Source organism: Loxodonta africana, chromosome 10 (genome assembly GCF_030014295.1).
Source record: "Loxodonta africana isolate mLoxAfr1 chromosome 10, mLoxAfr1.hap2, whole genome shotgun sequence".
NCBI classification, from domain to species: domain Eukaryota; kingdom Metazoa; phylum Chordata; class Mammalia; order Proboscidea; family Elephantidae; genus Loxodonta; species Loxodonta africana.
The window spans coordinates 11,207,455-11,221,463 of record NC_087351.1 but is presented as its reverse complement, the minus strand read 5'-3'; the positions used below and the strand labels follow the sequence as shown (position 1 = coordinate 11,221,463).

Below are 14,009 nucleotides of genomic sequence, written 5' to 3'. Positions count from 1 at the left end.
ACTCGCACATGTTCAGAGATTGGGCTTATAAAGATACTGGTAATAAAAGAAATAATAATAAAAAGGTTTGCATCAGAGCCCCGTCATAAGTTGGGGACTACCTGTTTATGATTTGCAAATATTTTCTCTCATTCTGTGAGTTTTCTTTTCAAACAAAAGTTTTTAATTTTGATGAGTTCCAATGTGTCTATTTTTTCTTTTGTGGCTTGTGTGGTTTTTTTCCCCCTGAGCTTCTAATAGAGAAATAAATGAATGGGTGAATTCCTGCAAATGAGTTAGTGAGTGAATGGATAAGTTTGTGAGCTAGAACATGAATTAGGGATTTGTTGAAATGATGAAATAAATGGATAGATGAGTGTATAAATTAACTGAAAGAAGAAAAGGAGGAAAAAGAAATGAAAAAAAAAAAAAAATCCCCACCCAGGTGGAAGGGCAGGGTCAAGTACACAAGAGCAGGTCAGTGCCCTCCCAAACACAAAAAACTTTCAGTAGAACTCTCCCCTCCCCCCCACCCCCACCCCGGCACTCTCTTCTCTTTTCCGTTTGATAATTCATTGCAGTGGCCACACAGAACTCACAGACGATACGATTGTAGGGTTTAATAGGGAAATAATAGGTTACAATTCAGAATCAGGACCGACTCAGAATACAGTTCTTAGATCAGGACAGCTTCTTCTCAGCTGTCGCCACAGGCAAGCCTCTCTCTGGGCCTTCGCCTCTTGGCCTCACCTCCACCCCACTCAGGCAAGTGTTGTAAAGCTCTTTAGCTCCACCAGTAAGTGCCTGGAGGCACCCTACTCCACCAGTAAGGCTCAACCTGAAGGCACTCACCTCTGTCTTGCTCTGTGAGTCAGGGAGCCTAGCCCTGCCAAGTGCCAGCAATACCCCACTCCACCAGTCACCCTCCTGCCCGAAAGTGCTCAGCTCTGTCCCTCTGTGAGTGGAAACATCTTGCACCAGTTCTGCTGCTGCTGCCGTTTCTCTACCAACACTTCTCACTGTCCTGTGCTGCATCTGGTGTTACAGCTGTCTGTCTGCTGGGTCTAAGAGGTTCTCAGCTCAGGGAGCCGTATCCAAAGGATGGGCTCCACTCCTAGCTCTTCTTTCCTGATGGTGGTGAGGTCCCATCTCTGCTCTGGGATTGGCTCTCTTTTAAGCCTAGTAGTTGGCAAAACTGACCAATCCCCTCATTAGGGTTCCATACACCTTATTTGCATGATCCCACCCCCACAGGGTGTCCGTGTCCCTTATTTGCATTATTAGCAAGCTGTCTAATCCCTGGTGGTCCACAACCTACCTTATTTGCATAGCCCCACCCCATAATTTTGTAGGCGTCAAAAGACCATGGTGAGAAAGGCCATGTAAAAGTGATTTTGTACCACAGGGGAAAAGGCAGTATTTATTTTGGGGGACTATGGCAACTTAGAACTGAGTACCATTTGGTTATAGAAAAAAAGTAGTTATTTGGAAAGATATTTTGGAATTCTTCTGGTGGATTCTTTCTTGTTGAAGTGGACACTGCATATCGGTCTCTTTTTTTTTTTTTTTTTTTTTTAGTTTTGTTTTACATGGAGGTTTACAGCACAAATTAGTTTTCCATTCAAAAATTTATACACAAATTGTTCTGTGACATTGGTTGCAATCCCCACAATGTGTTAGCACTCTCCCCTTTTCCCTTTCCATTCCAAATTCCTTGTGTCTATTTGTACAGTTTTCCCGTCCCTTCCTGCCTTCTCGTCTTTGCTTTTGGGTAGGTATTGCCCATTAGGTCTCTTACACTTGACTGAACTAAGAAGCACATACCTTATGTGTGTTACTGTTTGTTCAATGGGTCTGTCCATATTTGGCTGGAAGATAGACTTCGTGAGTGGCTTCAGTTCTGAGTTAGCAGAGTGTCCTGGAACCATGGTCTTATGGGTTCCTCCAGGCCCTGTCAGACCAGTATGTCTGGTCTTTTTTGTGAATTTGAATTTTGTTCTACATTTGTCTCCTGCTCTGTCTGGGACCCTCTATCCTGATCCCTATCAGAGCCATCGATAGGTGGTGGTAGCCAGGCACCATCTATTTCTTCTGACCTTAGGCTGGGGGAGGCTGTGGTTCATTGGTCTTTTGGACTAATATTTTCCTTGTATCTTTGGTTTTCTTCATTCTCCTTAGATCCGGCAGGTATCTTAAATCGTCGCTCACAAGCTTTTAAGCTCCCAGATGAAACTCACCAAAGTAGGATGTAGAACTTTTTTTTAATGAACTGTGTTATGCCAGCTGACCTAGATATACCCGGAGACCATGGTCCTCAGCCCCAGTAACTCAGTCCCTCAGGGAGTTTAGATGTGTCTGGGAAGCTTCTATAGCTTTGCCTTGGTCAAGTTGTGCTGACTTCCCCTATATTGTGTGTTGTCTTTTCCTTCATCAAAGTTAACACTTGTCTACTATCTAGTTAGTGATTTCCCCTCCCCAGCTTTCCCTGCCTTTGTAACCATCGAAGATTGTTTTTTTCTACGTGTAAACCTTTTATTGGGTTTCTATTATAGTGGTCTCATACACTATTTGCCCTTTTGTGATTGACTTATTTCACTTAGCATAATGCTGTGCAGATTCATCCATGTAGTGAGGTGTTTCTCGGATTCATCATTATTTCTCATTGTGTAGTATTTTGCGTGTGTGTGTGTTTACCATAATTTACCGATTTATCTGTTGATGGGCACTGAGATTGTTTCCATCTTTTTGCTGTTGTGAATAATACTGCAGTGAGCGTGGGTGTGTACATGACTATTCATGTGATGGCTCTAGGGGATATTCCTAGGAGTGGGATTGCTGGATCGTATGGTATTTCTATTTCTGTCTTTTTAAGGAGGCACCATATCGTTTCATGTTATCAGGAGTGACCAGTCCCTGGAGAAGGACATCATGCTTCGTAGAGTAGAGTAGGGGGTCAGCAAAAAAGAGGAAGACCCTTACCAACAGATTTTGACAGAGTGGCTGCAGCAGTGGGCTGAAGCATAACAATGACTGTGACGATTGCACAGGACGGGGCAGTGTTCCGTTTTGTTGTACGTAGGGTCGCTGTGAGTCAGAGCGGACTCAGTAACACCTAACAATACCATATCGTTTTCTGTAGTGTTTGTACCATTTTATATTCCCACCAGCGGTGCATTAGAGTTCCATTCTCCTACAACCTCTCCAACATTTGTTATTTTCTGTTTTTTTTTTTTCAGTGCCCGTAATGTTGGGGCGAGGTGGTATCTCAATGTAGTTTTGATTTGTATTTCTGTAATGGCTAATGATCACAAGCATTTCCTCATACATCTATTAGCTGCCTGAATGTTTTCATTGGTGAGTGTCTGATCATATCTTTTGCCCATTTTTTGATTGGATTGTTTATGTTTTTGTTATTGCTGTTGAAGTATTCTATAGATTTTAGAGATTAGACCCTTGTTAGATATGTCATAGACAAAATTTTTTTCCCAGTCTGTAGGTTCCCTTTTCACTCTTCTGGTAAAGTCTTTTGATAAGCATAAATGTTTAATTTTTAGGCACTCCCAGTTATCTAGTTTATGTTCTGGTGTTTGTGCATTGTTAGTTATGCTTTATATTGTTTATTCCATGTATCTGAATCCATGACCTTTATCATTTTAGGTTTTACACTGAGGTGTTTGATTCATTTTGAGTTAGTTTTTGTGTATGATGGGGTATGGGTCCTGTTTCATTTTTCTATGAATGGACGTCCAGGTTTGCCAGCACTATTTGTTAAAAAGACTGTCTTTTCCACATTTAATAGACTTTGGGCCTTTGTCAGAGATCGACTAACCACAGATAAATAGATTTACATCTGGTTCTCAATGCTGTTCCATTGGTTTGTGTATCAGTTGTACCAGTAGCAGGCTGTTTTGACTACTGTGGCTGTATAGTAGTTTCTAGATCAGGCAATGTGAGGCCTTCTACTTTGTTCTTTTTCTTCAATAATGTTTTGCTTATCTGGGACCTCTTTCCTTTCCATATAAAGTTGGTGATTAGTTTTTCCGTCTTGTTAAAGAATGTTGTTGGTGTTTGGATTGGAATTGCATTGTATTTGTAGATTGCTTTGGGTAGAATTGACATTTTCACGGTGTTGAGTCTTCCTATCTATATGAGCATGGTATGTTTTTCCATTTATGTATGTCTCTTGTTTTCTTGCAATAGAGTTTTGTAGTTTTCTTTGTATAGGTCTTTTATCTCCCTGGTTAGATTTATTCCTAAGTATTTTATCTTTTTAGGGGCAATTATAAATGGTATTGTTCTCTTGATTTTCTTTCCCAAATTCTCTTTGTTGATGTATAGGAATCCAGCTGATTCTTGTACGTTGATCTTGTTTCCTGCTACTCTGCTGAATCTATTAGTTCCAATAGTTTTCTTGTGGAATCTTTGGGGTTCTCTATATATAACTGTAACTTTTTTTTTTTCCTGTGACTCTTACGTTGAATTAGTAAAAACACAGCTCCTGAGACTTGCTAATTGGTCAGGGAAAATCCTGACCTTTGCCAGGAGTTTCCACACCTATTGATGTTTAAGTGCCTAAATGGAGTTTGACTTGTCTGTGAATCCATTCACTGTTGTGAAAATCTGTATCATCCTTTTTACTTAGTAGCTTTTTCTAATGCCTTATTTATTTTGAGCCTTGAGATAAGGTAAATATTTTCTTGAGGTGAAAAAACACAATTTAAGTAACTGTAACTTAGCTATGACTGAACTAGAATTAGCATTCACATCTCTTGATTCTTAGTTTAGTAGTCTTTGTTCTGTTTCATAGATTCTGATTCAGGGTATGTCCTTAACTAAGTGTTTGGACAATTTTGCCAGCCATTAATTTTCTCATCTATAAAATGAGAGGGTTTAAGTAGATAGCCTCTTTTCTTCGGATGTGAATTCAGTTGTAAAGTATCATTATGTATTATGAGGTTGGAACCCCACAGAGTGATCCAACCACTCTTGTTATAGTGACTTCAGTATCAGAATTTGTGCACATGGAAGTCATTGATTGAGGGTATCTCCCACCACGTTGTGAGCTCCAGAAGGGCAGAGATCTTCCCTGTCTTCTTTACTGTTGTATTTTCAGTGTTTATGGAGTCCAGTGCCTGGAATGTGTTAACCACTGCCATCGAATGGATTCTGACTCATAGCGACCCTATAGGACAGAGTAGAACTACCCCATAGAGTTTCCAAGGAGCGCCTGGTGGATTCAAACTGCCAACCTTTTGGATAGCAGCCATAGCACTTAACCACTATGCTACCAGGGTTTCTGGAATGTGTTAAGTGCTCAATAAATATTTGTTGAATGAATAAATGATTAAATGAGTGATAATGTCAACATGGATGGAGGCAGCATGGTATTGTAGAAAGCATTCACATTCTTTATGTTTCCCTTACTTTAGATCATAGGATATAATATTTCATAGGTTGTTAGGAAGGTTTTACACACCCGTTGCTTTTGAGTCGATTCTGAGACATAGCGACCCTGTAGGACAGAATAGAACTCCTCAACAGGGTTTCCAAGCAGCAACTGGTGTATTTGAACTGCTGACCTTTTGGTTAGTAGCCGAGCCCTTAAGCACTGCACCACCAGAGAAAATATATATGCATATGCACACACACACACACAGCATAGTGCTTTCTACTTAAAATGTTAGTTTCTTATTTCAGTTCCCTGGAGAGATGGGTTTTTTTGGTTGTTGTTTTAACCAAGAGATTTTTATTCTATAAGCCGAGCGTATTTTCCCTGTTGTAGTATTTTCTACCTCCTCTGTGATATGAGTGGTGGTGGCGTTGGCTGCTGTTGAGTCAGCTCCTGACTTAACGGCAACCTCGTGTGTGTGTCACAGAATAAAATTGCCATAGGGTTTTCTTGGTTGGAATTGGCACAGAAGCAGGTTGCCAGACCTTTCTTCCACATAGCTGCAGAGTTTGAACCACCAACCTTTGGGTCAGCAGCCAGTCACAAAGTGCTTGTGCCACCCAGGCTCCTGTAACGCGAATGTGCTAGGTTTAATTTTAATAACTTGTCATTTTTCTCACACAGGTTTACATGTGGCACCCATAAAAGATGAGGCTGAGAACACGGAAAGCTTCTCAGCAATCAAATCAAATCCAGACACAGCGTACTGCCAGAGCAAAGAGGAAATACTCAGAGGTTGACGGCGGCCTGCCTGCAGGAGGGGAAAAACCACCGAAGGATGAAACCGGCTTATTGTCTTCAATTAAAAAATTCATTAAAGGAAGCACGCCCAAGGTAATGGTTTTACCGTGCACTGACATCACTAAAAGTGAGGCAGAGGTTGATTTCTCTAAGCATATAAAAATGAGAGATCCAGTGTTGCTAGATCCCACTTTGACAGGATGTGTATTTTGGTGTTGCTTTCTTTTTAAAAGTATTGCATATAGGATATTTAATGGCAGTTCAAGAAAAACATTCTTTATTCCACTTAAACTTATCCACTTAGCTGTTTGATTTTTAGCATAGGATGGAAAGCAGAAGAAAAATTTTCTTATTCTTTTTCTTGAGTTCCTTTTATTTCAAAAAAAAAAAAAGTTGTGTTTTGTTAATATTATTTACTACCTAAAATTAGGGAGATGATTTCTTTTATCTGAATTGTTCAGTTTGTACAATGAAAAGGTATTATTTCATTAAAAGAAAAACAAGGTTATTAAAGAATGAATAATAATAGCCAGGAGTGAGGTGCCCTGGATTGATACTCTGCCCAACTTGAGTGACCTATGGAAAGTTATTTTACCCCTCTGGGCGTCACTCAGTAAGACAATGAGATGGAATTTCACTTTGTCTTGGATTTTTTTTTTTTTTTGTCAGATTAGATGGAATAACAGGTGGGAAAGCAGAGTTCTCCTATCTTGCTACCTCCAGTACTCTCATACACACAATTTGTTAACATATTGCTGTAGTGTGGTACATTGGTTATAATGAACAATCTTGATATGTTATTATTAATTAATATTGTCTGTAGGGTTTGCTATGGGTCGAATCGACTTGACGACAATGGGTTTGTTTTTTTTTTTTTTGTATAATTCTACATAAGGGCTTTTTTTTTTTTTAATTTTTATTGTTCTTTAAGTGAAAGTTTACAAATCAAGTCAGTCTGTCATACAAAACCTTATATACACCTTGCTGTATACTCCTAGTTGCTCTTCCCCTAACGAAACAGCACATTCCTTCTCTCCACCCTGTGTTTCCGTGTCCATTCAGCCAGCGTCTGTCCCCCTTGGGCTTCACATCTCTCCTTTAGACAGGAGCTGCCCAGATAGTCTCATGTGTCTACTTGATCCAGGAAGCCCACTCCTCACCAGTATCATTTTCAGTTTTATAGTCCAGTCCGATCCCTGTCTAAAGAGTTGGCTTCGAGAATGATTCCTGTCTTGGGCTAACAGAAGGTCTGGGGACCGTGACCTCTGGGGTCCCTCTGGTCTCAGTCAGACCATTAAGTCTGGTCTTTTTACTAGAATTTGGAATCTGCGTCCCACTGCTCTCCTGCTCCTTCAGGGATTCTCTGTTGTGCTCCCTGTCACAGCAGTCATCGGTTGTAGGTGGGCACCGTCTAGTTCTTCTGGTCTCAGGCTGATATAGTCTTTGATTTATGTGGCCCATTCTGACTCTTGGGCTCATACTTACGTGTCTTTGGTGTTCTTCATCCTCCTTTGCTCCAGGTGCGTTGACACCAATTGTTGCATCTTAGATGGTCACTTGCTAGCATTTAAGTCCCCAGACGCCACTCTCCAAAATGGCATGCAGAGTGTTTTCTTAAGTTTTTATTATGCCGGTTGACCTAGGTGTCCCCTGAAAATAAGGGCTTCTTTGTGTGTGTTGTACAGTTTTATGGGTTTCGATGACTACGCATTGTCATGTATCTACCAATACAGTATCATACAGAACAGTTTCTGAAAATCCTAAAAAATTCCCCTGTGCTTTACCTATTCATCCCTCACTCCCTTCCCTGAACTCTTTTTGACTATAGTTTTGCTTTTTCTAGAATGCCGTATAGTTGGGGATCATACAGTGTGTAGTCTTTTCAGACTGCCTTCTTTGATTACCAATATGCATTTAAGGTTCCTCCATGCCTTTTCATGGCTTGATAGTTCATTTCTTTGTATTGCTGAATAACATTCTATCATATGGATGTACCACAGTTAGTTTTTATGGCTGTACCACAGTTAGTTTATCTGTTCACCTATTGGCAGACATCCTTATTGCTTCCAATTTGGGGCAGTTATGAATAAAGCTGGTATAAACATTTCTGTTCAGGGTTTTGTCGGGACTTCTCATTTTTAGCTCATATGGGTAAATACCTAGGAGTGCAGTTACTGGGTTGTATGGTAAGCCTATGTTTAGCTTTGTAAGAAACTGCAAAACTCTCTTACAAAGTGGCTTTATCATTTTGCATTCTCACGAGTGATGAATGAAAGTTCCTATTTCTCCACATCCTCACCGGCATTTGGTGTTGTCCATGTTTTGGATTTTAGCTGTCCTAATAGGGTTTTTTGTTTTTTAATAGGTGTAACAGGAACCCTGGTGGTGCAGTGGTTAAGTGCTTGGCTGCTAACCAAAAGGTCAGCTTACTTGTCATAAGCCACAGTCTGCATTCCACACAGGATCTTTGTACAGAGAATTTGTCTGCGCCAGTACTCCAGCTTCTGTTCTTTAATGTTTCAGATTAGTGACCTGAGTGGTGTCCAGCCACGGAGCACAGTTCTACTCTGACACACATGGGACTAATAAGTGGAAATTGACCCCACAGCAACAGGTTCAACTGATGGGCTTGGGCAGTCTTACTGGTTCCCATTTAGTACGTCCAGTCAGTATTGGTGCAAGAGTGGATTTACATGCCTTCTGTTTTACATTAAGTAGGGGAAGTGTTCCCCAGTCAGACACAATATCCACTCCATTACACAGTCAGCTAAAAGGGACACAGCTGCTTCACGTAAGGCCTGCTCAGGTGTACCAGTTTTGGTCTAAACTTCCACCGTAATCCTGTCAACCATTGCAATATGTACCAGTCTAACTGTAGCCCCCTCTAGGACTTCACCACCAGGTTTTGGTTGGTACCACAGTACATGGAATCCTAAAAACGCCTCTGTTCCACTCCCTGACCATTTCACCCATTCGTGTGTATATGGCCTTGGATCTCCAGCTGGGGCTTGGGCCGGTGGACCCAGGCCCTGTCGGTAGTTCTTTCTTCATTAGATTGTGGGACCATTGCCCCTGGCAATTAGAGACCAGATTTCTCATTGTCATCTTTAAACAAACTAGGGTAAATAAAGCAGATTTCTTTAGGGCCCTTCAGTGTTTGGGGACCAGCAGGGGTTCCCATCAGTATAGCCAGCTTCCGAACGTACTGGATTAAAACCTTTGTTTTGACCTTATCAGTGTCCTCCATTTTATTCCTCCTGTTTCTTAACCTTTTAAAGATTTTTAAAGATTTCCATCCTGCTGGGATGGATATTCCCCTTTTTCCCTTTTGTTTTTGTCCATTCTTACGAATCACCCTAATCTTCTTCAGATCACTCTAACCCTCTTCACTATCGGTTTTTTCCGCATAGTTTTCACCTACCGAAGCAGCCCTGAGGCTAGTGGCTGTAGCTCATACTGACGGGGATCCAAGCTTGGCCCAGCGTCAGGATCGGCTCGGCCCCAACATTCTCCCTTATTTTTATTTTAGCTATTACAGATAACAACCAAGGGATTGTACGTTTAGCTTCTTTCTTGTTTCTTTCCATTTTCTTATGCATCCAGTGAGCCAACTCTCCAGGAGTTGGATCCGTCATTGCTAAATTCCATTGGTAACTTTTACCGCCAAATAGTGAATCTGATTACCCCTTTAAGGAAATTATATTATGTATGTGTGTAGGATACTTTATAATAAAGGTCTTTTAAATTTACTCATGTATTTGCCTTAGTGGTGGTCTTTCCTTCCTTCAGATTTAGAATTCTGTTTATCTTACGTCTAAAGAACTTGTAGTGTTTCTTGTACCGATCTACTAGGAAGGAGATCTATCAGCTTTTCTGTCCCAGAATGTCTGTACAGTGAACAGATTTTTTTTTTTTTATTTAAGCTATTTTATTGATTGGGGTTTTTTTTTTTTTTAAATAACTTTTATTAAGCTTCAGGTGAACGTTTACAAATCCAATCAGTCTGTCACATATAAGTTTAGATACATCTCACTCCCTACTCCCACTTCCTCTCCCCCTCTTGAGTCAGCCCTTTCAGTCTCTCCTTTCTTGACAATTTTGCCGGCTTCCCTCTCTCTATATCCTCCCATTCCCCCTCCAGATAAGAGTTGCCAACCCAATCTCAAGTGTCCACCTGATATAATTAGCTTACTCTTCATCAGCGTCTCTCTCCCACCCGCTGACCAGTCCCTTTCATTTCTGATGAGTTGTCTTCGGGGATGGTTCCTGTCCTGTGTCAACTGAAGGTCTGGGGAGCATGGCCGCCGGGATTCCTCCAGTCTCAGTCAGACCATTAAGTTTGGTCTTTTTATGAGAATTTGGGGTCTGTATCCCACTGATCTCTTGCTCCCTCAGGGGTCCTCTGTTGTGCTCCCTCTCAGGGCAGTCATAGATTGTGGCCGGGCACCAACTAGTTCTTCTGGTCTCAGGGTGATGTAGGTCTCTGGTTCATGTGGCCCTTTCTGTCTCTTGGGCTCTTAGTTGTCGTGTGGCCTTGGTGTTCTTCATTTTCCTTTGCTCCAGGTGGGTTGAGGCCAATTGCTGCATCTTAGATGGCCGCTTGTTAGCATTTAAGATCCCAGACGCCACATTTCAAAGTGGGATGCAGAATGATTTCATAATAGAATTATTTTGCCAATTGACTTAGAAGTCCCCGCAAACCATGTTCCCCAGACCCCCGCACTTGCTCCCCTGACCTTTGAAGCATTCATTTTATCCCGGAAACTTCTTTGCTTTTGGTCCAGTCCAATTGAGCTGACCTTCCATGTATTGAGTGTTGTCTTTCCCTTCACCTAAAGCAGTTCTTATCTACTGATTAATCAATAAAAAACCCTCTCCCACCCTCCCTCCCTCCCCCCCTCGTAACCACAAAAGTATGTGTTCTTCTCAGGTTTACTATTTCTCAAGATCTTATAATAGTGGTCTTATACAATATTTGTCCTTTTGCCTCTGACTATTGTCGCTCAGCATAATGCCTTCCAGGTTCCTCCATGTTATGAAATGTTTCAGAGATTCGTCACTGTTCTTTATCGATGCGTAGTATTCCATTGTGTGAATATACCACAATTTATTTACCCATTCATCCGTTGATGGACACCTTGGTTGCTTCCAACTTTTTGCTGTTGTAAACAGAGCTGCAATAAACATGGGTGTGCATATATCTGTTTGTATGAAGGCTCTTGTATCTCTAGGGTATATTCCCAGGAGTGGGATTTCTGGGTTGTATGGTAGTTCTATTTCTAACTGTTTAAGATAACGCCAGATAGATTTCCAAAGTGGTTGTACCATTTTACATTCCCACCAGCAGTGTATGAGAGTTCCAATCTCTCCGCAGCCTCTCCAACATTTATTATTTTGTGTTTTTTGGATTCATGCCAGCCTTGCTGGTGTGAGATGGAATCTCATCGTAGTTTTAATTTGCATTTCTCTAATGGCTAATGATCAAGAGCATTTTCTCATGTACCTGTTGGCTGCCTGAATATCTTCTTTAGTGAAATGTGTGTTCATATCCTTTGCCCACTTCTTGATTGGGTTGTTTGTCTTTTTGTGGTTGAGTTTTGACAGAATCATGTAGATTTTAGAGATCAGGCGCTGGTCGGAGATGTCATAGCTGAAAATTCTTTCCCAGTCTGTAGGTGGTCTTTTTACTCTTTTGGAGAAGTCTCTAGATGAGCATAGGTGTTTGATTTTTAGGAGCTCCCAGTTATCGGGTTTCTCTTCATCATTTTTGGTAATGTTTTGTATTCTGTTTATACCTTGTATTAGGGCTCCTAGGGTTGTCCCAATTTTTTCTTCCATGATCTTTATCGTTTTAGTCTTTATGTTTAGGTCTTTGATCCACTTGGAGTTAGTTTTTGTGCATGGTGTGAGGTATGGGTCCTGTTTCATTTTTTTGCAAGTGGATATCCAGTTACGCCAGCACCATTTGTTAAAAAGGCTGTCTTTTCCCCAGTTAATTGACACTGGTCCTTTGTCAAATATCAGCTGCTCATACGTGGATGGATCTATGTCTGGGTTCTCAATTCTGTTCCATTGGTCTGTGTGTCTGTTGTTGTACCAATACCAGGCTGTTTTGACTACTGTGGCTGTATAATAGGTTCTGAAGTCAGGTAAGGTGAGGCCTCCCACTTTCTTCTTCTTTTTCAGTAGTGCTTTGCTTATCCGGGGCTTCTTTCCCTTCCATATGAAATTGGTGATTTGTTTCTCTATCCCCTTAAAATATGACATTGGAATTTGGATCGGAAGTGCGTTAAATGTATAGATGGCTTTTGGTAGAATAGACATTTTTACTATGTTAAGTCTTCCTATCCATGAGCAGGATATGTTTTTCCACTTAAGTATGTCCTTCTGAATTTCTTGTAGTAGAGCTTTGTAGTTTTCTTTGTATAGGTCTTTTACATCCTTGGTAAGATTTATTCCTAAGTATCTTATCTTCTTGGGGGCTACTGTGAATGGTATTGATTTGGTTATTTCCTCTTCGGTGTTCTTTTTGTTGATGTAGAGGAATCCAAGTGATTTTTGTATGTTTATTTTATAACCTGAGACTCTGCCAAACTCTTCTATTAGTTTCAGTAGTTTTCTGGAGGATTCCTTAGGGTTTTCTGTGTATATAATCATGTCATCTGCAAATAGTGATAACTTTACTTCTTCCTTACCAATCCGGATACCTTTTATTTCTTTGTCTAGCCTAATTGCCCTGGCTAAGACTTCCAACACGATGTTGAATAAGAGCGGTGATAAAGGGCATCCTTGTCTGGTTCCCGTTCTCAAGGGAAATGCTTTCAGGTTCTCTCCATTTAGAGTGATATTGGCTGTTGGCTTTGCATAGATGCCCTTTATTATGTTGAGGAATTTTCCTTCAATTCCTATTTTGGTAAGAATTTTTATCATGAATGGGTGTTGGACTTTGTCAAATGCCTTTTCTGCATCAATTGATAAGATCATGTGGTTTTTGTCTTTTGTTTTATTTATGTGATGGATTACATTAATGGTTTTTCTGATATTAAACCAGCCTTGCATACCTGGTATAAATCCCACTTGATCAGGGTGAATTATTTTTTTGATGTGTCGTTGGATTCTATTGGCTAGAATTTTGTTGAGGATTTTTGCATCAATGTTCATGAGGGATATAGGTCTATAATTTTCTTTTTTTGTAATGTCTTTACCTGGTTTTGGTATCAGGGAGATGGTGGCTTCATAGAATGAGTTGGGTAGTATTCCGTCATTTTCTATGCTTTGGAATACCTTTAGTAGTAGTGGTGTTAACTCTTCTCTGAAAGTTTGGTAGAACTCTGCAGTGAAGCCATCCGGGCCAGGGCTTTTTTTTGTTGGGAGTTTTTTAATTACCGTTTCAATCTCTTTTTTTGTTATGGGTCTATTTAGTTGTTCTACTTCTGAATGTGTTAGTTTAGGTAGGTAGTGTTTTTCCAGGAATTCATCCATTTCTTCTAGGTTTTCAAATTTGTTAGAGTACAATTTTTCATAATAATCTGAAATGATTCTTTTAATTTCATTTGGTTCTGTTGTGATGTGGTCCTTCTCATTTCTTATTCGGGTTATTTGTTTCCTTTCCTGTGTTTCTTTAGTCAGTCTAGCCAATGGTTTATCAATTTTGTTAATTTTTTCAAAGAACCAGCTTTTGGCTTTGTTAATTCTTTCAATTGTTTTTCTGTTCTCTAATTCATTTAGTTCAGCTCTAATTTTTATTATTTGTTTTCTTCTGGTGCCTTATGGATTCTTTTGTTGCTCAGTTTCTATTTGTTCAAGTTGTCGGGACAGTTCTCTGCTTTTGGCTCTTTCT

General features: G+C 40.3%; 1 protein-coding gene across 3 annotated transcripts in view; it reads left to right on the top strand.

Moving 5' to 3' along the window:
• CTDSPL2 (CTD small phosphatase like 2) overlaps window positions 1–14,009 on the top strand; it is an 87,445-nt gene that overhangs the window by 36,727 nt on the left and 36,709 nt on the right. For all 3 annotated transcript variants that reach the window (XM_010599691.3, XM_010599690.3, XM_003420160.4), the window contains exon 2: window positions 6,053–6,262. In XM_010599691.3, coding sequence (XP_010597993.1) covers window positions 6,077–6,262 — 186 coding nt within the window. In that variant the 5' untranslated portion in view covers window positions 6,053–6,076. The remainder of the gene's footprint in view (window positions 1–6,052; window positions 6,263–14,009) is intronic.